The sequence below is a fragment of the Vulpes vulpes genome, chromosome 8, assembly GCF_048418805.1.
Source record: "Vulpes vulpes isolate BD-2025 chromosome 8, VulVul3, whole genome shotgun sequence".
NCBI lineage: Eukaryota > Metazoa > Chordata > Mammalia > Carnivora > Canidae > Vulpes > Vulpes vulpes.
In genome coordinates, this window is record NC_132787.1 from 63,503,424 (window position 1) to 63,529,606 (window position 26,183).

General features: G+C 48.5%; 1 protein-coding gene across 1 annotated transcript in view; it reads left to right on the forward strand.

Moving 5' to 3' along the window:
• The first annotated feature begins 639 nt into the window (after positions 1 to 639).
• Positions 640 to 26,183, forward strand: part of HK2 (hexokinase 2) — a 62,535-nt gene continuing 36,991 nt past the window's right edge. Inside the window, exons 1-2 of the mRNA XM_025994455.2 lie at positions 640 to 1,179; positions 20,905 to 21,067. Coding sequence (XP_025850240.1) covers positions 1,117 to 1,179; positions 20,905 to 21,067 — 226 coding nt within the window. The 5' untranslated portion in view covers positions 640 to 1,116. The remainder of the gene's footprint in view (positions 1,180 to 20,904; positions 21,068 to 26,183) is intronic.

Sequence of the window (26,183 nt, forward strand, 5' to 3'; positions counted from 1 at the left end):
CTTCAAAGTCAGACGGGCATGGGTTCCTTCCTCCACCTGCCACATAGCTGTGGGACCCTGGGCGCGTCTCTTAACGGCCCGTGCCTCAGTTTCCTCATCTGTGAAAAGAGGTCAGTAAAACCCACAGCCTATCTATATTGTGACGCTCGACATAAAGTAAGCAGCAGCTTTGGCGGCGCCTCATCTGGCCTCAGCGCTGCGCCCCGTTGAGCCACAACAGGTGAGGACTAAGAGGTTTCAGAAATGCGACCCAGCCGTGAGGGGTGGGGGGGCGCCTCACGTGGCCCCGAGACACCAGACAGTATCCGTCTTCCCGCACAAGGCACGTGCTGGTCGGGTGACCCGTCTTCCCAGTCGTGCCACACGCTGGGTCCGCGATCACGCGCCCCCCACCCAGAGCTGAGCCTGACGCGGCGGTGGCTCATGCGCCTTGCCGTCCCAGCCTCTAGCCACGGACCACACGTCCCATCCCGGCCGCCCGGCCCCGCCCCCTGCCCCGGGCGCGCCCCTCCAGTTGCCGGCTCGGGTGTCGGAGGGGCCGCGCCCGCGGGCCGTGCGCACGGATTGGCTGCGCCGCGGCGGCGGGCGGCCCGTGGGCGCACACACCCTCCCCCTGCAGCCAATGGGCGCGCGCGCGTCACTGACCCGGAGGCCCGCGAGCCGGCAGCCCCTCAATAAGCCACATTGTTGCACGAAACTCCAGAGCAGAAGTCCCGGGCTGCCGCTCGCGCCGCCGTGTCCTCGAGCGGAGGGGATCCGTGGGCAAGGGCAGCGCGCGCGGGAGCCGGAGGGGTCCGCTCGCCCAAGGGAGGCCGGACCGAGATTCTTCCCAAGTTGAGGAGTTAGCGCCTCCGCGGTGGGGCAGCCCGCCACGTCCCGGCAGTGATTTTTGGGCGCCTTCTAGCAATCGCGACCCCCCACACCGATTTCTGGAGACGCTAGACCCTCCAGCTGGGCGTGCCATCGCCTTCTTCCCTGTGCCGCCCGGTCCACGGCTCCCCGCCGGGCCGCCGAGCCCGGGTACAAAGCGGTCGGACCGCGCTGCCCTCTTCCCCCGCACGCGCTCTAACCGACCTCGGTTTCCTAACTCGGCGCCGTCAGGCCGCGCGCGGCAGGATGATCGCCTCGCATCTGCTCGCCTACTTCTTCACGGAGCTCAACCACGACCAGGTGCAGAAGGTCGGTAAGCGCGTGCAGGGGCGGCTGGCTCGCCTTTGGCGAAGTCGTGTGGTCCCCGGCCCCCGCTCTGGGGCCCCGGCCGGCCGCGACTCTCCTCCTCGACCCTGCGGGGAGCCGCTTCCCCCGCATTCGTGCTGGAGGACGCGGAACAAGTCAGGGCCGCCGGGCAACCCCTGGGCGCGGGGAGCCACGTCCGCTAGGCACGGGCAGGCGTGTGCGCGCGTGCGAGGCGCCGGGGCTCGCGCACCGCGCGGCTCTCCGCCTTCCTGCCATCCTGCGCGCAGTCGCGCTTTTTTTTTTTTTTTTTTTTTCCCCTCGCTGGAGGGGCGGGTCACCCGGCACGTAGTCTGAGCCTGCGAGGCCCACGTGGGAGGAGCCCCCTTTTCGCTGCCGGAGTTCCGGCGAGAGCACGTGGGGGAGAGTCGTGGCTGGTGGGGGTGGGGGGAGGCCCCGCCGCCACGTGGGATGCCGGGGTGGGGGGTCTAGTGCGGAAGGACAGCGTTCTGGGGACGCACGGCTCCCCTCGGCGTTCCTCGGGGCCTGCGGAGGGCGCTGGGGCAGAGGCCGGTCCGGGAGGGAGCCGGGAGCCGGGAGCCGGGAGCCGGGCCGGGAGCTCCGCCCGCCGCGCCCCCTCCCCGGAACGGAGGCCCCGCGAGGGCCGTGCACTCTCCTCCAGAGGTGCCTCGGGGCCCGGAGTCCCCGGCGCCCGCCTCCTAGTAGGAGGAGAGCTTTGGTTGGTGTGCAACTGAAGGTTACTCGAAGGGGACCCCCCCACCCCCACCCCCACCCCGCTTTCCTGTCTTCTTTGGAAAGTTTTCCTTACGTCAAGGAGCTTCTTCCCTGCCCTAGGCTCTGACAGGTCTGCCCACCTCGGGCCCCGCGGCCCCCGAGGCCCGAGCTCCCGGGCCAGGTCATTTGCATAAGAAAGAGCTTCTGGCCCCGCCGGGAGCCCAGCTCTAGGTGCCTCCGGGCGTGGGGTGGGGGTGGGGTGGGGCTGGGCCCGAGGCGCTATCACCCTGGGGAGCGTTGAGTTTCTGAAATACCGGGATTTCAGGACGGGCCCCCGACCCTGGACCTCAGCTAGGACTTGAGAAGAGGGGACGGGACGGGCTGAGGCGGCGGTGGGGGTGTCCCGAGCTGTGAGGCAATGACAGCGTTGCCCAATTACATACTTGAGATTTCTGTTGTCTTAGAGGGAACGCATTTTGGGAGAATATCTTGATATAATTGTTCGGCGCCGCGACGGGCTCGTACTCCCATCCTGGGGGTTCCGAGAGCAAAGGTGTGTTTTCAGAGCGGTGGCAGATGAACCCCCAAATAAAACATGGCAATATTTAGCCTCAGACTGGAGTAGGAAGGAGTGGGCGGCTGGTTTAGTTGAGTTTTACTCTGCTTCTAAATAAAAGATTGCTGCGCTCTCACTCCTGGGATGTGGCCCTGCTCTGCACTTTATTTCAGTTTAAGAATGTGTGTGTGAGCCGGTAGGATCTTGGCATCTTCTTTGGGCTTCTCTGCCCAAGAAGTGAGTTAACCCTTGGGCAAGACTCATCCCTTGGCAATCCTAAAGTAGGAAGCTGGAGGATTATTAATTTGGTGAAGGTCTTCTCAGTCGTGTGAATATCACTCCAGGACATTTTAATTCTTTTACCAATTTACTCTCCCCTAATCCAGAGGAAGGAGGCTAAGACTCAAACTGTCTTGGTATGGCGATCATCTCATTTGTCCCAGAGTGGAAAGAGAATAAATAAGCTGGGGTATCTGGAAATGAGTTCTAATCTCTCTTTTGTCATTTATTAACCACAGGACCCTGAGCAAGTCACTTTGCCTCTTTGGACTGTTGGTTTCTTTTTATAAAACAGGAGTGACAGCAGCAGCCTTGTCCACTTTATGGAGTTGTGATGATTAAACACGGTAAAGTAGAATGTGTCTTTTGTAGGCTACTCTTAACTACACTCACAGCTTCCTTTTAGCCTGTGAAGTGTCTGGGTGGACACTGGGTGTCCTTCCTCTAAATTACCAATGGGGGCACAATAGAGTCAGGCCTTTAATTTACCAGGTATCAGAATCTGGGACTTGGTCTCTAGACGTAGTTGAGTAAAGCTGTTTGATTACAGCTGCCATTAGATAGGAAGTAGAAAGAGAATCAGAGAATATTTTGGAATTATCTTTTCTTTATTTCTTTTTTTAAGGAGGCTCCACTGCATGCCCAGTGTGGAGCCCAGGGTGGGGCTTGAACTCAGGACCTTGAGATCAAGATTTGAGCTGAGGTCAAGGTCAGTTAACTGACTGAGCCACCCAAGTGCCCCTAGAAGCCTCTTTTTCAGTTCCTGCTACAAGAACAAATTAGGAGAGAAGGCTGAAGCTTGAGTTTTAATTTTAGAGAGTCTTTTGAAAAAGCCTTGATTTGGACTCTCCTGAAATCATTATCTTACATGTTCGGGGTTGTAGTTGGAGGCATGGAAAACTTAGATTCACCTACCTAGAACTAGTCCCCACCCACCTTGTCTCCTGATGAACAAGTCCAGTGTTTTGTACCAATAAGAGGAGAGTAAGGGTTATTTGCTCACATTTGCTGATTGATGCTTTGAAACTCAAGAGCAAACATATAAAGCACTTACTGTGTACCGGGCACTGGTTTAAGCTCTTTACATGTGTTAGCACATTAATGTTAACAACCTCACCTCACAAAGTAGATGCAGTTATTATCAGCATCCCTGTTTTACTGGTAAGGAACAAAGGCACAGGAACTTGTCCAAGGTCACTAGATTTTTTTGTAAGAGCTGGGAATTAAAGCCATGCAGTTGGGCTCCAGAGCCCCATGCTCTTGACCACACTCACCTGCTCCTGGGAACAATAGTCAACTCCATCCTGGCCTGTGTCTGCATTCACTCTGGGATGATGGCAGCACTGTCACTCAGCATGCCCAGAAATGCAACCAGCTCTTCTCTTGGTTATATTAATGGCACCAGTACCCTCTGGCTATTCTGGCTGGGAGCTCTGGACTCATTTCATTGACTTTCCTTTCTGATTGCTACACATTTGTCAACCAGTCTCTGGCTTAATTCAGAGACCTCCTAGGGTTTCTCTGTTTCCAGTCTCTTTTTGAAGTCAGACTGGAACATTTCAGAAGCCTTTTAACCCTGCTGGTTGAATGCGCCTTGACCCCTTCACTCCCCAAGGACTTGCATCACCCTTCCTTTGAATGCCATGTTCTTCACACGAGGTGCTTTTCTCTATCGTGGCATTTTTTTTTTTTAAATGGGAGTTCTTATGACCAATGATTTTTTTTTTTTTTCAAGATTTTATTTGAGAAAGACAGTATGAGTGGAGGGAGGGGCAGAGGCAGAGGGAGAAGCAGACTCTCCTCTGAGCAAGGAGCCCCATGGGGGCTTGATCCCAGGTCCCTGGGACCATGACCTGAGCCGAAGGCAGACATTTAAATGACGGAGCCACCCAGGTGCCCCCATCATGGCATTTTTATCAGCCCACCATGCATTAGACCAGGTGGTTTTCAGTTCTAGTTCCTTCCTCAGGGCAGCGAGAATCCTGGCTGCTCACCTTTGTAGCCACTATTTCTGGCCACTGATGAGGTACTTAGTGAGTGTGAGGAAAAGGGAGGGGACCTTTCTGGAGAAGAGCTGCCGGAAGAGGAGAGTGAGAGGCAGGTTGGGGGATGGCTGGTACAGGGCTGAAGGGATGGGTGGATAAAGGGATATTAAGAAAGGTGGTGGGCTGAGTAATATTCCATTGTATACATAAACATCTTCTTTATCCATTCGAAGCAAATACCCACCATTTTCTTCCACGTGGATGGAACTGGAGGGTATTATGTTGAGTGAAATAAGTCAATCGGAGAAGGACAAACACTATATGGTCTCATTCATTTGGGGAATATAAATAATAATGAAAGGGAATAGAGGGGAAGGGATAAGAAATGGGTAGGAAATATCAGAAAGGGAGACAGAACATGGAAGACTCCTAACTGGAAAACGAACAAGGGTTGGTGGAAGGGGAGGAGGGCGGGGGGTGGGGGTGACTGGGTGGCGGGCACTGAGGGGGGCACGTGACGGGATGAGCACTGGGTGTTATTCTATATGTTGGCAAATTGAGCACCAATAAAAAATAAATTTATTATTAAAAAATCATAATATAAAAAATAAAAATATTTTAAAAGATTAAAAAAAAAAAGAAAGGTGGTGGGCTTTTCTTTCATCAAGGCCTGAGGCTGATCCTGACCCTGAGGCTGATCCTGAGGAGAAAGGGAGTGGGTGGGGGACACAGGGAGGGAGAAAGGGAGGGTAAAGATGTTTTCCTGTCTTCCAGCAATCAAGGCTCTGTCCTCTCTGTGGAGAGATAGAGGATTCTTTTTTTTATTAACTGTTGTATAATTAATATTCAAGATAAAGGATTTTTGCCTCTTAGGAATGAGAATGAGTTTTAACTAGAAGTGAAATGAAGTGTGCATGCCTTGCTTTAGACCTTTGCCAAATTGTTTTAACATGCATAGAGTGGTGTCATATTTTCACTCTGATTATGGAATATAGATAGCTCACTTGAGCTCTTTTCTGGGTGAGGGAGGGGTGGCTTTCAACTCTTATGGGGGGGGGTGGATATCTTGGAGGCAGAAAATTCAACAGAGAGCCCCCAAGAGTCAAGAAAGATGAAGAGTTTTAATGTTTTTTTGAGAACTTACTGGGGGTACCAGGCCCTCTGGCTATGATGTGAGAAACTGAAACTCAGATACCTTTCAGTTGTCTAGTGAAATAAGGCAGGAGCCAAGAGTGGGAGCATCACGAGGTGAGAGGTTGGAGACCTGAAGGGAGCCTTGACTGGTGTGCCTTGAGCACCTACTATGTGCCATTAATCTTCTGGGAAGGGTTTAAAGTAGCAGGAGTAAACTACTGACCACAACCTCACTAAGATTATTCTTGACCCAGTTAACTGACATTGACAGATATGGTTTCTCATTTGTTCACTGTGTACATAATACTTAGTGTCTTAATACTGTCCCTTCCTTGCTCAAAAGCATTTGATGGTAGGAGAAATATTTTGTAGCTTTTTGCTATTATTTATTTATTTATTTATTTATTTATTTATTTATTTATTTATTTATTTATTTATGTTTTGCCAGTTACTATTTCAGACAGTGCTAGGAAGCACTTTTCTTTACCATTGAGTTAATTAAAATTCCCTCTGAGGCTCCTCAGACAAAGCCAACTTTTTTTTTTTTTTTTTTTCAAACATCACTTTTCAAAGGTGAACGTTTCCAGCACCCTGAGGAGTTTGAGGGCAGTTAGGGGCCCTTTTCCAGGGGAAATCAAAACAGCACAATTCACAACAGTTTTCTCAAAATCTGGCAGCCAGCCTAAGGAGATCTGACGTACTAAAATACCTCAGGAACCCTAGAAAACTGATGCTCTTTGTTCAGATATTTCTTTACAAGACGACTCTTGATAATGGGTTCCTCATTATCATTGTTGAATTTTGAAGTCAGCAAGTTTGGTTTGTTTTCCAACACTGTGTGTTGTCTGTCTTTTCCTTTCCAAAGCAGTGGGGGGCCAGGGGTGGAATGAGGGGTGGGGGGTGGCAGAGAGCAGATCAGATCCCAGAGTTCATTGCCTGAGTCTTAATATCATATGCTCATGAGGGACAGGCCATACTTCCTTGCACTGGAGTGGCTCTTTCTGCTTTACTCCTAAAGCAGGTGTTTCAGCCTTGGTGCTGTTGGCATTTTGGGCCACACAATCTTTTATGAGGGGCTATCTGTATGCCAACCTATAATAAAGAGCAAAAATTCCCAGCCTCCCAAGTTTATAGAGCCAAAACCTGTATTCTATTTGTTTTGTTTTGTTTTTGTTATGACTTCTTTTGAGCCATAGTTTTCAAGTGTTAGCAATTTTGCCTTCCAGTGGGCTTTGGTATGTCTGGAGACATTTTTGTCTATCACCAGGTAGGTGGGTCAGGATGTGTTGCTGCCTCTAGGAGGTAGAGGCAAGGGACCTACTCAATCTTACAGTGCACAGGAAAACCCCTTGCAACAAAGTCATTTTTGGCCCTAAATATCCGTAGGTTGAGAAACTGTATTAGAAGAACATAGTTCATCCCTTCCTTTAGCTTTATAGCACATTGTTCATGATCACACCGCTAGTTAATAGTAGCTGTAACCAGGACCTTGGCTTTCAGCTCGCAGGTTGTGAAGAGATCATGGTGGTGAGTGGCCTTTTACAAAAGATGAATAGATGAATTTGAGGTGAAGTTTGCAGACCACAGCAGTCAGCAGATGTCCATGACCCCTGGTTGAAGAAGGGTGGGTTACCTGGGTTACTGTTTTTCTGCCTTCCACCAATAAAATGCCTACAATGTAAGCACTGCAGGAAGCCAGTGGGAGAGAAGTCTGCTCAGTTGTCCCCAGGAGACTCTTACCTGGTTGTTGCTGGGATTTCCACCAAGGCCAAGCATCCATCAGACTTGTGAACAAAGCCGATGAGCCTGGTGGAACATGAGCCCAGGTGCTGCTCTAGCTGGGAACAGAGAAGCAGGGCTAGTGTTACTCATTAAGGGCCACTCCAACAGTCATATTGGAAGGGGCTGTATGGGGAGTGATAGAGCCAGTCTCCCAGGATTGAGTCCTGCCTTATGTAACCAGCCCTGTGAACTTGGGTTAGTTAATTTAATCTTTCCAGGTCTTGGTTTCCTCCTCTGGTAAAGTGGAGAGTTTTTGGATAACACCCTCATAGGTTACTGTAGGGATTAAAGAGAGTTAGTATATGTGAAGCTCTTAGAGCTGTGCTTGACACATAGTCAACTCTGTATGTGTTAAATATTAGTACATAGAAGACTACATACATATGGTACTACATTCTTAGATATCCTACTGTGCTGTCCATCTGGGCAGGAGCAAAAGAGGCCCTGTTTCTTTTTTCCCAAGGGCTTTTAGGACATATGGGTCCTGGAACATTGATGCCATCTCATGTCGGGTTAGGGTAGAAGACAAGGAGGACAGAGAGATGGAAATTTCGTGAAGCTGAGGGATAAGGAAGCGTCCTCGCTGCCCTCTCTGCCTTCTAAAACTGTCTCTTTCTGGGGCCCCTGGGTGGCTTCAATGGTTGAGCATCTGCCTTTGGCTCGGAGCGTGATCCCAGGGTTCTGGGATCGAGTCCCATATTAGGCTCCCCAGAGGGAGCCTGCTTCTCCCTCTGCCTGTGTCTTTGCCTCTCTCTGTGTCTCATGAATAAATTAAAAAAATTCTTAAAAAAAAAAAAAAAGAAAGAAAACTGTCTCTTTCCTGGGCATAGGAGAACCATTCCTGAGTTCTTTCTCTAACTTGCTTTCTTTTGGGTCCCCTGGGAAGTAGCCTCCCCACTGTGGGGGGTAGGGTGTGTGTGTGTGTGTGTGTGATGCCACAGTCATTGTACCACAGATTAAAGCATCCTCACTGGAAGGCATGACTGACCATAGCATTAGTTCCATCCTTTTCACTGTAGAAACCTAGTCCCCTCCTCTTCAGTCCCCCGCACCAAAGGGCAGAGGCTCCCAGGGCAGTTGCTGAGGCCCACTTACACTGTGGTTGGCCAGTGAGATGCTTGCTTACCCTTCCTCACGTCTGCCCCAGATTCTGGCTTCTTGCTGGGGAAACTGCTTGTGGGGGCTGTGTACCCTGGGCTGTTGAGTCATAGGACCAGGTCATGGTAGGTTTTGGTCCCACTGACCCCTAGAATTTCACTGAAGGGAACCATCATTCCCACAGTCTTTTGGCAGATCAGGAGGAGTGTGTCTTGCCATCTTGGGTGTGAGCAGAGAGCTCTTGGCCCCTCATGCGGACTCTGGGCTGTCCACTGTGGCCCCTCCTGATTCTCAGGTGCCCATGCCTCTTGACAAAGCTCAAGGCAAACCTCTGTGTGGAACCCACTTTCTCCTCCCCTTGTTCCTGTACAGGCTTTGGCTTGTCCAAACCCAGGTGGGAGTCTTGGCCTTGTTTCCCTGAAATGTTGCCCTCTCTTAGGAGTGGCCATACTTTTTGCACTTTTGTGTGTGGGTCTCAGAGCATTTCCCCGATGTTCCTTATATGGAGGGATCTTGGTTAAAATTTATTTTGGAGTTAACTAGAGAGTGAGTCAGTGCTGAGACCCTGGCCCTTGGTACCCACCCAGCCAGCCTTCCTGATTCTCCTCACCCTTACCTCAGTGGTTCTATCATGGAGGTGTGTTCAATGTTCTTGAAAGGCCTTATTCCTAGACTCTTCCTCTGGCATCTCCATATTGTCTGATAAAGGAATGAAGCCAGAGAAGCCACTAGGGTTAAACAAGGGCATGGCGAAACTACTTTTCTTTTTTCCCATTCGAGAGATTTTTTTCTCCTACTTCCTTCCAGATTTTTCTGTCAACCTTGCAATGAAGCCTTTTAGCCATGTCTCATCAGTTCCATCTCCCCAACCCCCACCAATTTCTAAAGCTCTTAAAATAACAAACACTACTAAGTGCTGGGCTCTGTCTGTGCACTCTTAACTCTGGCCATCCTGAAGTAGCCCGCCCTGGAAGCAGCCCACCCTGGTAGACATTATTAGCTATTATTCAGATGAAGACACCAAGGCAAAGAAAAGGGATAGTACCTTGCTCAAGGGCAAACCTGAATTTCAGTCTGACCTCAGAACCCAGACCCCCGACCCCAGCATGAGCTGCCTGGGACAACTGGAGACAGGTCACTTGTTCCATTTTCATGGGGCTATGAGTCAGGTGTCAGTTGGGAAGGGACCTTTGGATCATTTAGTTCCAGTCCTTCATTTTATAGATGAGGAAACCAGGTGCTGTGTACTGAGTGACCAGCCCAACTTTATATAGGACAAGCCCCAGAGCAGGAACCCAGTTTTTTGGTCCCCATTTCCCTTTTGGCACCAGTCGTGCAGCATGAGCTCTTCTCATCAGTCAGGTGTGGGTTCCCCAAGAACAAAGGCAGGATTTGCTTTGTGGCCTGTACCTAGAGGAACCCTATAATTTGTCCAAACTGGGCCACTTTTGAGAGTAAATGGAGACACTGTTAATACTTAGGCTGCTGCCTCAGCATAAACTGAGATTGTCCTGGACAATCTGGGGTATATGGTTGCCTTGCCTTTGGTGCTTGTGAGATGAGTGGGGCAGACTGGGAAGGTCTGGGGCTGGACATGGTGCCAAGCGACAGATCCACAGGGATTGAGGGGACACTTGGCAGCAGGTGGGAGTGGGGAGTTCAGATGTCCCTGTGGGACGAGAGGCTCGGGCAGACTCTGGTCCCTGGCATGGGGCTGTCCAGGGGAGGCAGAGTCTGACCCTTAGGGGATCCAGGGGGACTGAACAGGCAGCCAGGTAGCTGGAGAGAAAACATGCTGCCCCCAGAGTCACAAGCAGTGAGGGCTCAGGCCTGAAAAACAGGGTCAGGCTCTGAGCTCCTGGGCATTCTGGAATGGCCAACTCTCCCCGTCACCCAGGTTACTCTCCACTGCCTCCTACTGCCTCCCACTGCACACTCAGACCCTTGTACGTGACCATGACCGTGACCTATGACTTCAGTACCTACTATATCTCAGTACTGAGAGAGCTGCTGGAATCACAAACATGAAGTTGGGAACATGTAGTTGGTGCTTTTAGTCCTCTGGGACCAGCAAGGGCCAGCGAGAGCAGGAGACATAAGGTGTCAAAAGTGTGTTAGCAGCTGAGAATTTGGGGAGAGGCCATTTGTGCTGGGCCCTGAAGGGCAAAGTAGGAGTTTGTTAGGCCAGAGGAGGAGAACATTCTAGGTGTGGGGTCAACATATACACATTTCTATCCTTTTTGAGACACTCCTTAGAATAGTATTGATACATGCATGTTTAAGTGTTATAAATCTGTATTTTATTACAGGGAAAAAAACTGCCTGCTCTGGCCTTACCTTCAGTTTGTAATTACTTGCTAATGTATTTACCTGCCACCAATAGACTGAGCCCCTTGCAGGCAAAGACTGGTGCCCTCGGCCCCTGGCCGGGGCCCTCTCCAGTTAGCATCCTCCATCAATGGCGTGTAAATGGACTGTGCCAGGGTCTTGTGCATCAGAACATATTCTTGCGCTGCTGCCCCACAGCTGGCCCAGAATGTGTGAGGGCAGGAGGCTCCCAAGACTGGTGTCCCAGATGCCCGTCTCCTGGACCCCTGAAGGGGTGCTGCTGCCTGAGGTCTGTCTGGCGGTAACTCCAGGCAGCTGAGGCAAGAACTGGAAGAACAGGAAAGCCTGTGACTCACCAAGGTGCAACAGGATCCGGGGGGCGTGGCCTGTAAGCCTCCTGGGTCAGCTCCACACTCATGCTGGCACCCTGGGCTTGTGAGCGCATGGTGCGTCAGCTGGAATCTCCCTTAGGTGGCCTGGTGGCCCCTGCGACGTCCGCCGCGTCGCATCTGAGGAAAGTGTTCTGGCAGACCTGTTACTATTGGTTAGGTGCCTTTTAGAGAAGGGAGTCTTAAAGAATCGAGGATCTGCTGTGTCTTTTCCTCCCCAGTTTATCTTTTTTTTTTGTTTTCATTCTTTTTTTTTTTTTTAATCAGAGACATCTGGCCTTGCCTTGGCACTATTGCAGAATAAACTTGCTGCTCTTTGCACAGCCCTGGTCCTCCCAGGAGAAGTCTGTGAAGGCATTATTATTAATGAGGTCACTGACAGTAGTTACCTGGCTTTCCCAGGACGGGCACGCCTGTGCCCCAGGTTAGGGCACTCAGCTGACCGCCGGATGTAGTGAGTCCTGCCAGGGACTTGGCTCTTGGTTTGGGGAAGCTTCTCTGAGGCTTGGTTTTCGTTGTCAAAGATTTGAGGTGGCACTGGCAAAGGAGTAATGCAAGAAACAAATTCTTTTGAAATGAAGCTGTAAGCCTGTGTCAGCCTACTGGAAGGCTATGTGTGGCTGCATTTAGATCCTGGCTCTTCCCTCTGGTTTGACCTCTTACAGCCTCCTTTGATCTCTTGGGCCCTCTGGCCATGTGTAGTGGGTAGACCAGGGCCTAATCAGGACCTTGCCCTTTTTTCTTCCTATTTTTAAAAATTGAAGTATAGTATACATAGGAAACTGAAAACACCAGGTAACCACCACCCAGATCCAGTAATAGATCATTAGCAGCACAGAGTGATTACACTATCCCACCTTCTGTCAGCAGAGCTCTATTTCTGTGCTTCAGAAGAATGGACTCATAAGATATGTCTACTTTTGTGTCTGGCCTCTCTATTTTTTAAAGATTTTATTTATTCATAAAAGACAGACAGAGAGAGGCAGAGACACAGGCAGAGGGAGAAGCAGGTTCCCTGCAGGGAGCCTGATGTGGGACTTGATCCCAGGACTCTAGGATCACTCCCTGAACCAAGGGCAGATAGATGCTCAACTGTTGAGCCACCCAGACATCCCATGTCTGGCTTTTCTTGCCCGACTTTATATTGTGAGATTCATCTATATATGTGGCTGGATGTGATGGTAGGTAGTGTCTTCTTGCCTGCTGTATAGTATCCCTGTCCCTGCACCCCCAACCCAATTTTGACTGGTTTGAATTAAAGTGGATGAGACCAGTCAAAGCCTTTCAAGAGGATGTGGTCTTTCCTAAATTTCCTTTCGGGAAGTTAGGTTGGAGCCTTGAAGCCTTTGCCTAATTTCTGTATATATGACCTGATTATATCTTTGGGACAAGAACCAGAGTGCTAGGAAAGCTGAAATTCAGTCAGCTGGTCTGCTTGGGGTCAGGAAAAAGCTAAAAGGTAGGAATTAGCTACTGTGCATCTGGCGTCTTCTGGAGAGAAGGTTCTGGGTTATTAAATCAGAAATATGCAAAGCCTGGGGAAAGAAAGTCCTTCAATGCTTTAGTGTCCCTGTGTCCTCAGCCCTGACGCTTTTATGCTTTCTTACCTGATTTGTTCACTTGAATTTCATTTTCAGGAGGATGTGTACTGTAGAGATGACTGAGGGTTTGCTTGATCCTATATTAGTTCTTTTGTCTCCTTACTAAAAGGATTAGGTGATAGAGCTCAGCTTTCAGTAAAAGGGGCAGGCAGAGGGATCCCTGGGTGGCTCAGCGGTTGAGCGTCTGCCTTCAGCCCAGGGTGTGATCCTGGAGTCCTGGGATCGAGTCCCACATCCGGCTCTCTGCATGGAGCCTGCTTCTCGCTCTGTCTCTGCCTCTCTCTCGGTGTTTCTTATGAATAAATAAATAAAATCTTTAAAAAAAAGTGTGGGGGGGGCAGGCAGGCAGGGATGACTACCGACATACTTACATGAGGCATGGTTCACTGGAGCTGAGAGCAAAGCTCTGAGCTTCCTGACAGTCCAGGCAAAAAGGACAGCTGTCTTAGAGTCAGTGGTTTGAATTTCATTGGCCTGTAGCAGAAAGCAGTAACTCTGGGCAGCCAGACTTTATCCTGGCGCCAAACCCTACAGGAATTAACTGGTCAGTAAACAACACAGCGACTTTACACAGTTCCTTCCTATGATCCTGTGATTAAAAGCGGTAGGTTTCAATCAGATTAATACAAAGACATCACAGAGAGAGTTAATGTAATAGTAGCGTTCTGGTCCTGGAATTCATAATGTCCTTCCAAGACCTTGGCCCACACTGTCTTGAGCCCTTTCACAGGATACCCCTCCTCTCTAGGTCACCATATATCCACTGACATGTATGTTGGAAATATATATTCTTATCCCAGAACACAGTCTCCCCAGCTTGCTATTTTCATGGGCCACTTACACCTGTAATACTTCCATGGGCCACCTTGCCTTTGCCTTTGTTATCTACTGAGATCCATCCCTCTGTTCAATTCAGAGACATGTATTGGGTCTATAATATGAGCTGAATTCTGTCCTTTCTTGTAAAAAGTCCTAGAGAACATGAATCTTGAGTGCTTTAAAAAAAATTGTGTGTGTGTGTGTATAAAGTATACAGTTCATTACATTGTCCCACAACCATCATTACTATCCATTTCTAGAAGTGATTTCCTTTATTATTTGTTTATTTGAGAGCAAGAGAGATAGCAAGAGCACACGCAAAACATGAAGGGGAAGCGGGCAGGGGCAGAAGGGGGGGAAAGAGGGAATCTTTAGCAGGCTCATTGCTCAGCATGGAGCCTGATGAGGGGCTCGATCCCATGACCCTGAGATCATGACCTGGGCCAAAATCAAGAGTCTGACGCTTAACTGACCAAGTTACTCAGGAGCCCCCAGAATTGACTTCTTTTAAAATTATGTTCCTGTACACTGAAGTGCTTTGCATATGATTGGTTTTCCATGAAAGCTGTACATTGGGAGAAGATGAGGTTGCAGCAGTGACCAGAGATTCTGGGGTTGAATGATGCAAATCTTACAGGTGTTGAAATTTGAAGTTTCTTCTACACTTCCCTCCCTTTGAAACCTCTTAAGGAAGGTATTCAAGGTAGGATTTGTAGTACTTTATATAACCAACTGTCAGGATCAAAATATTGTTCTTTTCTGGGTATGAATAGTTTGATCAGGACCATTTTCACTCTGGGACCAGAAAGAGTCACTCTAGGATCTAGGCAGTGGCCACCAGTCATTCAACTGGGGTTGCCTCTAAGATGACATGGGCCCTGGTGGACTAACAGTAAGACTGTCCTTTATTATTCTTGATAATAGAGGAAGGTGTCTAGGTGATCCACACTGTAGCCTTAACTGTGTGACCTTGGTCAAGGCTGCCCCCTGGCCTCAGTTTTTCTGAGGTCCCTTTCCAGCTACTTCCAGGCCTTTCTTTTCAGGGCTTCCCCATACCTAGCCAGGGCTCTGTCTGCTCCACCAGGCCACTGCACACATTGAGGGGGATCCTCTGAATGGAGGTTGGCCTGCTCTATCCACTCTGCATAATTTCCCCTCCTTTTAGTGCTAGTCTGGAGGAAATGTGGGTATGGGCTTCTCATTTTGGGTTGCTATTTTATTTCATCAAGAGTATGGGGTTAATTTCTCATTCGAACTTTCCCTGCCTCTACTCACAGTTCTCTAGAGGAAACAGGCGTTTCAGACTGGTGTGTTACGGGAAGAAAGATGACCAAATTTGCCCAATGAGGAAGTTCTAATCTCAAGATTGCTAAAGAGGTGTCATTTAAAACTGCTATCTCTTTTTCTTTAATACACATGCTTGCTTCCAGGCACGCAAGTGGCCTTCATTGGCTTCCAGCCTGCCTTAGTCTCTCCAGCTTGGAAAGCCCCTTTCTTTCCCTCTTTCTCCCTGATAGGGTTTTAAAGAGAGGCGGTCCAGTGTGATAGGCCACACACCCAACCACAGAAAGAGAAGGAACAATTTGGGGAAACAGCCTCTGTTTTGTTAACTCTGGATGTGACTAGGGTAGGGTTAAGAAATGTCCTTGCTAGCCTCTGAGGGTGCCATTGGCCAGTGGGGAGTCTAGGAGAAAAAGAGAAGGAGTAGATAGAGTTTTATGTTCCTCATTTATGCCAGTGACTGCTGTGTGGGGCTGTTCATCCTGTTTGACAGGGAGGGAGCTGGGTCTCAGTCAGAGTGACTCATCCACTGTTACACACCTGTACAGGTGCTACAGCCAGGATTGAACACTGACTTTTCTGATGCTACAGCCTGTACTTGACTATCACTAGCTGTAAAATGAGGGTTGGCCTGAATGATTCTGCTTTTTTTTTTTTTTTTTTTAAGATTTTATGTATTTATTCATGAGAGACACATAGAGGCAGAGCCATAGGCAGAGGGAGAAGCAGGCTCCCCACAGGGAGCCTGATGTGGGACTTGATCCCAGGACCCCGGGATCACGACCTGAGCCGAAGGCCCTGAGCACCTGAGCCAGGTGCCCTAATAATTCTGCTTTGATAGTTTCCAGTGACCTAAGGGTTTCCAGCAAGTACAGGGTTTAATCTTTTCCAGTTCCCAGCACCCAGGATCAACACAGGATTATTTCACACTTAGCCTAATGTCTTAACTGCTGACTTACAAAGATTCAAAGGGAGAAAAGTGGTAAAAATGACCATGGGTGATGTAGACCCAGAGCCTAGCCCTCTGTTATCAGATTATTGGCATGGGGGATGGCAGCTCCAGGAGAGAGCTGTTTGAGCACCCAGGGCTAAAAGTGTCAATTTGGTTAGTCTGGAATGGATCTTGGGATTCTTAATGTTTTTAAAAGGCTCCTCATGTCAGTCATGTTGATGTAAAGCCAAGTTTGGGAATTCTCATCCCAAATGGCAGAATGGGGCCTAGATAGAAGTTATCAGGAAGTGGATTTATCTCAGTTTGATCAGAAATTTTATTCCAATTAGCACTGACCAGTAGTAGTAGCTAACCAATTTAGAGTACTGAGCATGTCACACTTAGAAGCGTTCCAACATAGGCTTGATGACCATTGGGGTGAGAGAGGCAAACTTGACACATGTGGATGCTACCTGTGGTGGGATTTTGAACGTGATGCCCCAAGGGCATTTTTAAGAGTATTTATTACAGTAGGACTGGCCTGCATACATTTGATAGCTCTCAAATGACTTTGTTCCATGACTTTGGGTCTGGTGTTCCCTCCCTCTGGCCACACCATGGGTTGGCAGGATTCTGCAAAGTGCATTCACTTCCTTCCCAATCTAGGGAAATTGTCTTTGTATGGAGGCTGCTTTCTTGTTCCTGGCTTCTGCCTCCCTTGGCCATCCCTCCCCCAACACAGCAGTGCCAACCAAGGATGGGTGGACTCCTCGGTATGTTTAGGAAGCTGTGGCATGAGGTGATGAAACATTCCTTCCCAATAAACTCAGGGTGGCCACATAACATGCTGTGAAAGAAGGGAAGTTTGGGCCATGGTGTTCTTGTTGCATTTTTTCAAAGCTGTCCCATCCTTTCTTAGGCTTATGCGTTAGAGGAAATAGGGCCCTCTGGTCATCCAGGAAACCACAGGGCAGGGAGTGTCCACCCACACCAGGAGGGCCCGCAGGACAGGTGAAGGGGAGGTGGGGGTCCCAAGCACCCAGTTTGAATTATAGCTCTGGTCTTCCCTGTGTAAAGCAGAGATGTAGTAGTTGTACAAAAGGACAATGGAGGTTAAGTCCGTAAAGTCATAGGATGGTGTCTGGCAGGTAAGAAATACTTGGTACACGTTTAACTACTGTAACAATCATCATGATTGTTTTCATCTGTCACCGAACACTAAAAGGTGATTGTACTCTATTGGGTAAAAGGCAACATGACTTGAATTAAGGCTGTTTACTTGTTGAGAGTCTTTGAGGGGTAAGGATGAGAAGTATTGCCTGGAATTCTAACTAGCCTGTTGTAGCTTAAGCATCAAAGTTAAACTAAGAATGACTACTGTAGAACTGTGGCCAGTCCACCTTTGTGTACATGAACTCACATTCCAAGAAGTGGCCATGCATTGTCTTAACAGAGCAGTACAGACTCTGTTCTCCTGGCTTCCTTGGTAACACCCAAAGCCAACTGTGGTGGCAGGGTGGCAGGGAGTAGGGAGTGGGTGGCAGTGAGGCTTTTGGCACTATAACTCTTGGGAAAGTAGTAATATGGGAGCCCCAACTTTATCATGTGTCAAACTCATGACAATGTTCAGAGTCACGTCTGCTGCCCCTGCTGTCCTCTGATTTGCCAGACAAGCCCCAAGGGCCACCCTCTCTGCTGTTTGCCCTTTGTGTCTGTAGATCCCACTGCTGTCCAGCAGAAGAGGAGCATTCTTCTAGCAGAGTAGACAAGAGCACAGATGAGCCTGGCTGTCCAATCCAATCCAGTCCCAGCTTGGCCCTTTGGGTCTCTGACTGGGCATGTCACCTTCACCCTCTCAGTAGAATGGAGGTGATAATACTACCTGCCTCACAGGGTTGTTGTGAGGCTTAAATAATGAATGTAGAACCTTGAGAACAGTGTCCGTGCCACATAAGGATTTACTGTTATTACCATTGCTCACCAGGGCCTCTCAGGCTGTTCTCAGATGTAGCCTGTCATTGACCTCTGGTCTGAGGACCCTGGATTTTGTACATTAACATCATAAGCCATGAGGTAGTATTCCTGGGCCAGCCCAGGTGTCGCTGGATCAGGAGCCAGGAGGCTTCCAGGGTGATTAAAGTTGCCCTGGGCCTGGGGTTACCAGAGATATTCCTCCCACCAATAGGGAGGGGCCTTGTCTGGTGTTGGGCTGAAGCTGTACCAGTTTACCTTCTGGGGAGCCTCAAACCTCTTTGTGATGGAGGCCAGGGCTTCTCAGGAGCATTCTGGCTTTCTAGTATGATAGGAAACCCAGCTCAGTGACCCATCTTGGGGAGTGGGCCAGTGTCCGCATAGCCCTGAGAGGCTGAGGCAAGTGAGGTATCGTGGACCTGAGGTCAGGAAAGAGAAGGGATGATTGAGTTCTTCCTGATTTTTTTCCAAAGATTTATTTATTTATTTATGATAGAGAGAGAGAGAGAGAGAGAGAGAGAGGCAGAGACTCAGGCAGAGGGAGGAGCAGGCTCCATGCAGGGAGCCTGATGTGGGACTCGGTCCCGGGACTCCAGGATCGCGTCCTGGGCCAAAGGCAGGCGCTAAACCTCTGAGCCACCCAGGGATCCCCATGGGTTCTTCCTGATTTAGGCTGATAGACTTGGGTAATCTGTGATGGCTTTTTAATAAATGCTGGCAACAAATGAGTTCTGGAAAATCCTTATTTCTGCAAATATGAAACCCAACATGACAAACCTGGTCTTCTGTTGGCTGGGGAGGGAGAAGAGAAGTGGCCCTTCGCTACTCCTTTACCATTCTCTACTCCTACCCTATTATCATTCTCTACTCCTACCCTATTCTTTCCCACCCTCTGCGTGAGAGGGTATGTCTCAAGGTTGTATTTTAACCACATAGCAGTTGTGAAGCAGGCTGGGCTGACACACTACAGACTCTCCTTTGCCTCGCTTGTAGCTGTTTTTAGCATTTTACTCCACACTCTAATCTTTGGCCTTTTGGGATTTTACAAGAATGATAAAAGATGTGTCCTAAGCAGGATATTTGAAATGGTCCAAGAAGGGCCAATTTCCTTATTCTACAGGGGCAGAAAGAGGCCCAAAGAGGAGGATGTGCCCTAGATCCCATAGGGAGTTAGGATACAGCCTGGAATAAAGCAGATGTGAGTGAGGGGACTGTCTCTGTTGAACGAACTGGGTTTGTTCTTTTCTTAAAGGATTAAGCACCTCTTGCCATTCCTCTGGAAATCTTAGGCTGCAAGGCTGGCTAAAAAGAAAAAAGAAAATTAAGAAGACCTGACATAAAAGGGCTGGAAAATATAACAGGCTATAATACTAACAACAAGCACATTCATCTGGGAACTCTAGTTATAAAAATTGTGTGCTTCTTGTCAAAGTTGAGCAAGGGCAGGGGGCAGGTGGGTATTTGCTTGTTTCTCACAGGAATAACAGGGCAGTGGTCATCAGCCAAGCTTTGCCCTTGAGAACCTTGCCATTTTAGAGCTAGGAAGAGCAGGGTTGCTTGAAGTCCCGCAGCTTGCACATGAAGCTGGGAGGACTGTGACCCTTATCCCTTGAGGGGACAGCTGGGGCCTGGCCCAATGTTCCTGATTCTGTCTACCCCTACCCGTCCACGGCCAGCAGTGTCACCTGTCCTGGACAGTGCTGCTGAGAGCAGGGCTACTGTGGAAATTTGAGTGCCTCCTTGGATGGATTTCTACCAGACCTTTTCCTGATCAGAGAAAACTGGGAATTTCCATGGCCAAGGCAGACAGGAGCTTCCAAGAAGGAAACCGGGCGAGAGGGTGCTTCTTTGGTGGTAAATCTGGGGAAATTTCGTGTAAATTTATGTTGGAAACAAGATCAATGAAGTAACTAGGGAGAGCTAGCTCTGCCTGTGAGGAGAGGAGGCTTTCCCCCGTGTCAGCACGTGCCAGGGATGCAGGGGTGAACAAAGAGACATGGTTCTTCTTACCCTTGGTTCTTATGATTTGGACACTGAGAAATACATATTGTGGATGGCTTTGTGAAGGGAAAAGCCTAAGTTCTTGGAATAATGGAAGGCCTGATTTTCATTAGAAGGATAAGAGGCCTCCAGGGACTGAGGTCTGGAGAGGGCTGAAGAGACAGGGCAGATGGAATAAAGGCTGTGGGGCCCATGTGCGGGTTCTGAGGCAGAGAAGGACTGACCCAAGGGTAGGGTTTGCACACGAGTATAGAGGTGTGCAGTGAGCTTCAGAGGTGGGGAGAGGCCAGGTCATGTGGGGCCTTGGAAGGATTTCAGGTTTGGTTCTAATGGGAAGCTGCTGAAAGGTTTTTTCAGCAGGGGAAGAGCTAGAGTCTGGCTGGGGCTGGGAAATGGATAGAAGAGGTAAAGGCAGAATTGGGGGATTGTATAAGCAAGGCAAGAGGTGCTGGCTGCTTGGCCTAGGGTGGGGGATGATAGGATTGCCATGACTGGCTCGAGGTGGGTGAGGAACAAGGAGGGTCAGTAATGAACCCCAGGTCCCAGAGTGTTGTCATAGACCTTAAACTCAACCTTTCTGGAAAGAACTCTTCTTCCCTAACATGCTTTTACCCTCATCTTTACTACTTTCCAGAAATAAAGTTGAACCTATGTTTCTCGTTTTTGTCTTTTAGACAAAATTAAATAATCCAGATTCCAAGTAAATGATCTTTAATGATAACCTTCTGGGCATAACAGGTTTTATTCTTTTGAAGGGCCGAGTGTTGTTCCGTGACATAGATGTGTACTATTACTGCTTTTAGCGATAACATCTCTACTCTTGTTTTCCCCTCCTTTGCAGGTCGACCAGTATCTCTACCACATGCGTCTTTCTGATGAGAACCTTCTGGAGATCTCTAAGCGGTTCCGCAAGGAGATGGAGAAGGGGCTTGGAGCCACCACCCACCCCACCGCTTCAGTGAAAATGCTGCCCACCTTTGTGAGGTCTACTCCAGATGGGACAGGTGCTGCACTGAGGGAGCGGGGGCAGTGGGAATGGATCGGAGTGCTCCATTGCTCGGGAGAGATTTGGGCGGCTTTTTGTTCAGAGACCAAAGAACTATGTATCAGTGAAGGTTCTTTGGTTTTATACCTCAGAAGCCATCCCTGTCTACTTTAGGCATATAGGAAATTTAATGAAGTCTCCAGGGAGGGGTAGACAGGAAAACTGGAAAGCAGGCAGTCGTGGCAATCAAGGTGGAAGTAGGTTTTTGTCAGCCCTACCACAGCACTGCTGCCAGCCATGTGTTTCCTGTCCCTGTGATGAGACAGGCTGATGGGCTCCACTTAGGACCTTGCAGTCCCATTGAGATTGCATACGGCAATGGTGATGAAGAACAGACGTGTCTGAGATGGTCACAACCAGAGGCCAAGGGCGGTCACTCCATGTGGCACATTCCAAGGCCTTGTGTGAGAAACAGTATGGTACAGATTGTTTCAGATTTGTTTCTTGAGCTTGAGAAAAACAAGTACTTGAAGTCCACTCCACACATACTTGGCAGAACATGAAGAGCTGCAGTGCATTTCTAGGTATGAAAGGCTCTGAGGGTGTACACAAGAACCTGTCAAGCTTTGTGGCATCCCCTTATTTGGGTCCAGACCCTGTATTTCATGATGCACCACCCAGCAGGTGCTTTAGTCAGAGTATAGGGTGGCGGTGGAGATGGAGGTTGGAAGGTAGGTTGGGCTACAAAGCCTTGCCTGCACACCTAAAACAATGGGTCTTTCTTCAGGAAGCCCAGGGGAGTAACAGGGTTGCCGGGGTGCAGACCGAACTGTCTCGGTATTGCCTGTCAGCAGTAGCAGCTGCAGCGTGGGCCGGCATGACATGATGGGGCGCCTGGTTGGGGCAGGGTGTGGCCCTGGGGGGACATGCGGGGCCAAGTCGGGAGTCAGAGGTGATGCCGGGATGTTGAGCCCTAATGCTCGGGGGAGGCAGCATCCTCAGAGAAGGATGGAACGCGGTTGTGTCAGCACATTCATGCAGCTTGTTTCTCTTAAACACACGTGTTCACTGGTAGAGATGAGGCGCCTCTGGGGGCCGATGGGGGTGAGCAGCATGGGATAGCCACTCACATGAGGAGGGGGGAGAAGGAGCCGAAGCGCCTGTGGGGGCCGATGGGGGTGAGCAGCGTGGGATAGTCACCCACATGAGGGGGGGAGAAGGAGCCCAAGGGGCAGCCTCCAGGGCAGTGGAGGAGCGGGCAAGCACAGACTCCCAAGCACTGAGAGGCCGGCTGGCTGCAGAGCGGTGCCGAGGATGCTGGCAAACCGCATGCGGCAGGCCTCAGCCATGCACCACATGCCTTCTGAGGGTCCCTCATATCTGCCTCCTTGAGGCTAACCTGCCTGAGAGCCTCTGGGGACCTGGTTTGTGTAACAAGACTTTGGACCTTCCTATGGTTTGTAAAATAAGTATGTTTGCCTTGGGACTCAGCCTGGACCCAGCAGTTAGGGGGTGACTTTGACAGAATTGTTTTGAGTGTGCTTGTGTGTGTGTGTGTGTGTGTGTGAGCCCAGTGAATGGCTGCCTCCGATACCTGGTTATCCCTCATATGCCCTCCAGATTAGCACTGTTGACTGTGCCTACCACTCCCTCAGACTGGTGGCCACACCTGCTTCTATTGTTTTTATTTGACATTCTGATAAATTTACTAGCTCCTTAAGGCCAGGGACATTGTTTTATTTCAGGCACCACCACTAGGCAAGTACCTCCAGTATCTACTAAATTTTTACAGGCTAAGAGCTTTTCAGAGCACCTATGTGCTATAATTCTTTTACTTTTCATAAAACCCTATAAGGTAAGTACAAATTTTATCTACATTTTTTTTTTTTTCCTTAGACGAGGAATTTGAAGCTTGGCTGGTCAAATACAACTAATGAAAGGCTGAGTCAGGATTCAGACTCATCTATGCTAAAGGTCAGGCATCAAGACGGCACCCAATCCATTATGTGTGTGCGTGCACGCGTGAGCCTGTGTGGTCAGCACCAGAGCACACGGCATAAGCACAGCTCAAAGTGTTTGAAATATGGGGCTGGATGGCTGGCTTTAAGTGGCCAAATAAATTTGCTGGGGAGAACTAGATATGGGACCAGGCTTTTAAAACTCTCCCTGCTTTCCTGAGTTTGGAGACCTGGCCACCTCCCTTTGCCTCTTAGGGTTTGCCCCAATTACTGTGCTACGTGGTTATTGAGTCTTCTTCCCTGACCTCAGGCTGGAGTCCTGGGATCTTGTCTGCAATCCAGGATGTGGAGCAGCAAGTAGCATTTAGCCTCTGAATGTGAATTGCTGGGACTGAAGGTGGGAGCCCAAGGCTGACTTCTGTAGCCTTCTGGGGCAGAAGTGTCTGGGACAAGAAAGACTTTTTGCTTGACCTCTGTTGCACACAGAAATGGAGATTTTACATGACCTTTCTGATACAAAGAGTACCTTTTTATAATGTCAGATTCTACAGTGTAAATACTGTGTACTGGAATGTTGTATTCACTTAAGCAGAGCAAGTGCCCCCTAGGATACTGGAGACCAGACTGTAGGAACCCCAGCCACAGCCCTTTCATTTTTCCCTTGCTGAGGTCTTTGGGTCAGCTCCTTACCTTAGCTCATGACTTAGGGCCCTCAAAAATTATTTGAAATACTGTGATTGGGGAAAATCCCTTAGTGTCCATTAGCTGGGCACTGGTCAGTTCATGCCAAAACCAGTCTTCTGCAACCCATTTTAAAGCATGAGATAGATTTATCTATACTTGTACTCTGGAAACTCATGTATATATATATATATGTGTTCACAGGTATATAAAGTCTCAAGGACACACATTGAACTCTTAATAGTAGTTTTCCTGGTATATGAGGTTGGCAATAACTAGTAAAGTTGAAGGTATGTGTATATGCAGCTTGGTAGTACTACCTCCAGCTGTATTGTAACTTGAACAAATTCCCATAGCAACTGAGGAACCATGTTCAAGAATGTTCATAACATTGTTGCTTATAATGACAGCATATTGGAAACAGTTTGTGGAGTATCCCTTGGAGGGATACTATGCAGCTACATAAATATATATATTAATATGGATACATCTAAAAAAACAATGTATGAAGCATCGAGGAACGACTGTACCTCCTAGTATTTGTATATAACTTAAAATCCCTGAAACAATGCTGTGCATTGCTTATGGGGACACACACATGTTGTAAAATTATTAGGATCTTAACTGGAATATATATCCAAGATGAATGATAGGGATTGCTTTTGGAAAATCAAGAAAGGAAAATGAGCTTGGGGAGGGGAACATGAGAGGTTGTAATTTAAAATGGTCAACACCAAGACTTTTGATTTTATTTTGTTAGTTGTGGCTCTGAGTTATGGAATGTGGTAATAAGGATCTGACTCTTCAATAGATAAATCCTATCAAAAATGAAAATTCTGCTTTGTTATTGGCACCTTAGTCAAGTGCTGTGAGGAAGGAGTGTGGGTCAGTTGTACCTCTCCCCTAGACAGCCCGTGTACATCTGCTTCCCAGCTGAGGCCACAGCCTGAGTTCTGTTGCTGCTGCTGGTGACTGGTGATTATGTGTCTCTCCCACAGAAGGCTAGCAGTTTTCACTCAAGTGATGCCTTTTCCATGTTGGCCTTCCTCAGTACCTTTCTCAGCTCATTTTTTTCCAGCATTAATTTTTGAATCTGGGAAATTAAACCTCTTGGATCTAAATCTCTAATCTAGAGGGACGTAATATTTAAATCAGTGGCCTTTAACTTTTCTGGGCTGCACACTTACACCAAGAAACACATGTATATAAATATTTATATACGGCTAAATCAAGTTTCAGGGCCCAGTGTCTGTTCTTACACGTGGTACAGTCAGATCTATTGCTGTCTGTTCATTAAAAAGCTGCTGGTCTGGAGCCACTGAGTTTTTTCCAGCTTGCAGTTTGAAAGCTGTTGCCTTAAAAGCTCCTCACCCAGTCTTGTCCTAGATGGGCATTTGTAAAATAGGCTTTTTCTTGGTAGGGACAGGAGGTGGTTTTAGGGCAGTGTCAGGAAGGGTGAGGATCAGAATTCTAGATTAAATGGGGTTGAATTAAAGCTGCGTGCTTTAGAGAAATTCATGTATGCCCTGATCCTTGGTTTCCTCATTTGTAGAAGGAGGAACCATTATTGGGGTGGAGGCACAAGAACTAAGGGAGAAGTGGATATATGACCTCCTCATGTATTCTGTAAACACAGTCCTGTGCAGCCAGAACCCATCTCTGCAAGAGCCAGGGCCAGCACCAAGTTCACTGAGAGAGGGCGGGTAAGCCTTCCAGATCCTTCCTTTTGGTGGGGGTGGCTGTGAGGATTCATCCCCATCACCAGAGGCCCTGCATTTTGGAGCAAGGACCAGGTTCCAACTCTTCTTTATATGGGTCCCAGCTGTCTAATGATAATGAAAGTTCTGGTAGAAAGTGTGGGAGAAACTTCAAGAAGCTTCGGGCCATCCATTTATGATGGAGGCCTCCATTACGCTGAAGGAAAATGGTTTGAGTTTTGTGTGAGAAGGAACAGAATGTTCATAGACACTGAGCTCATGGGGGCTGATTCTAAAATATCCTCACTTCATAGATTGTGTGGACCATCTTTGCACAGAAATGTGCACAGAAAAAATGAGATATGTAAAAAAAAAAAAGAGATATGTCAATGGACTAAGAATATCTTATTCAGATGGCTGTCAGAGTGTGTAAAAAAAGTCCTCCCCCTTCCTCTGCCTACCCTACCCCCCTGCCCAGTTTAAGAAAGGTGAAAGAATTGTATAACAGACACCAATATCTTGACTGTCTAGGTTCTTCTATAGTAATATTTTACTAGATTTGCTTTACCACACTCCTCCATCCTTCTACCCATCAGCCTATCTTGTTTTATTTGATGCATTTGCAAAGTAAATTACAGAAATCAGTTTATTTCAACCCTAAAACTTCAAATACTTCAGTATTTGTCATCTCACATGACAAATCATTGGATGAATTGACAAATACATACAGTTTTAATACAGTCCCCATCAAGAGAGGACATTACCGCTCACCCAGAAAGTTCCCTTGTGCCCCTTCCCA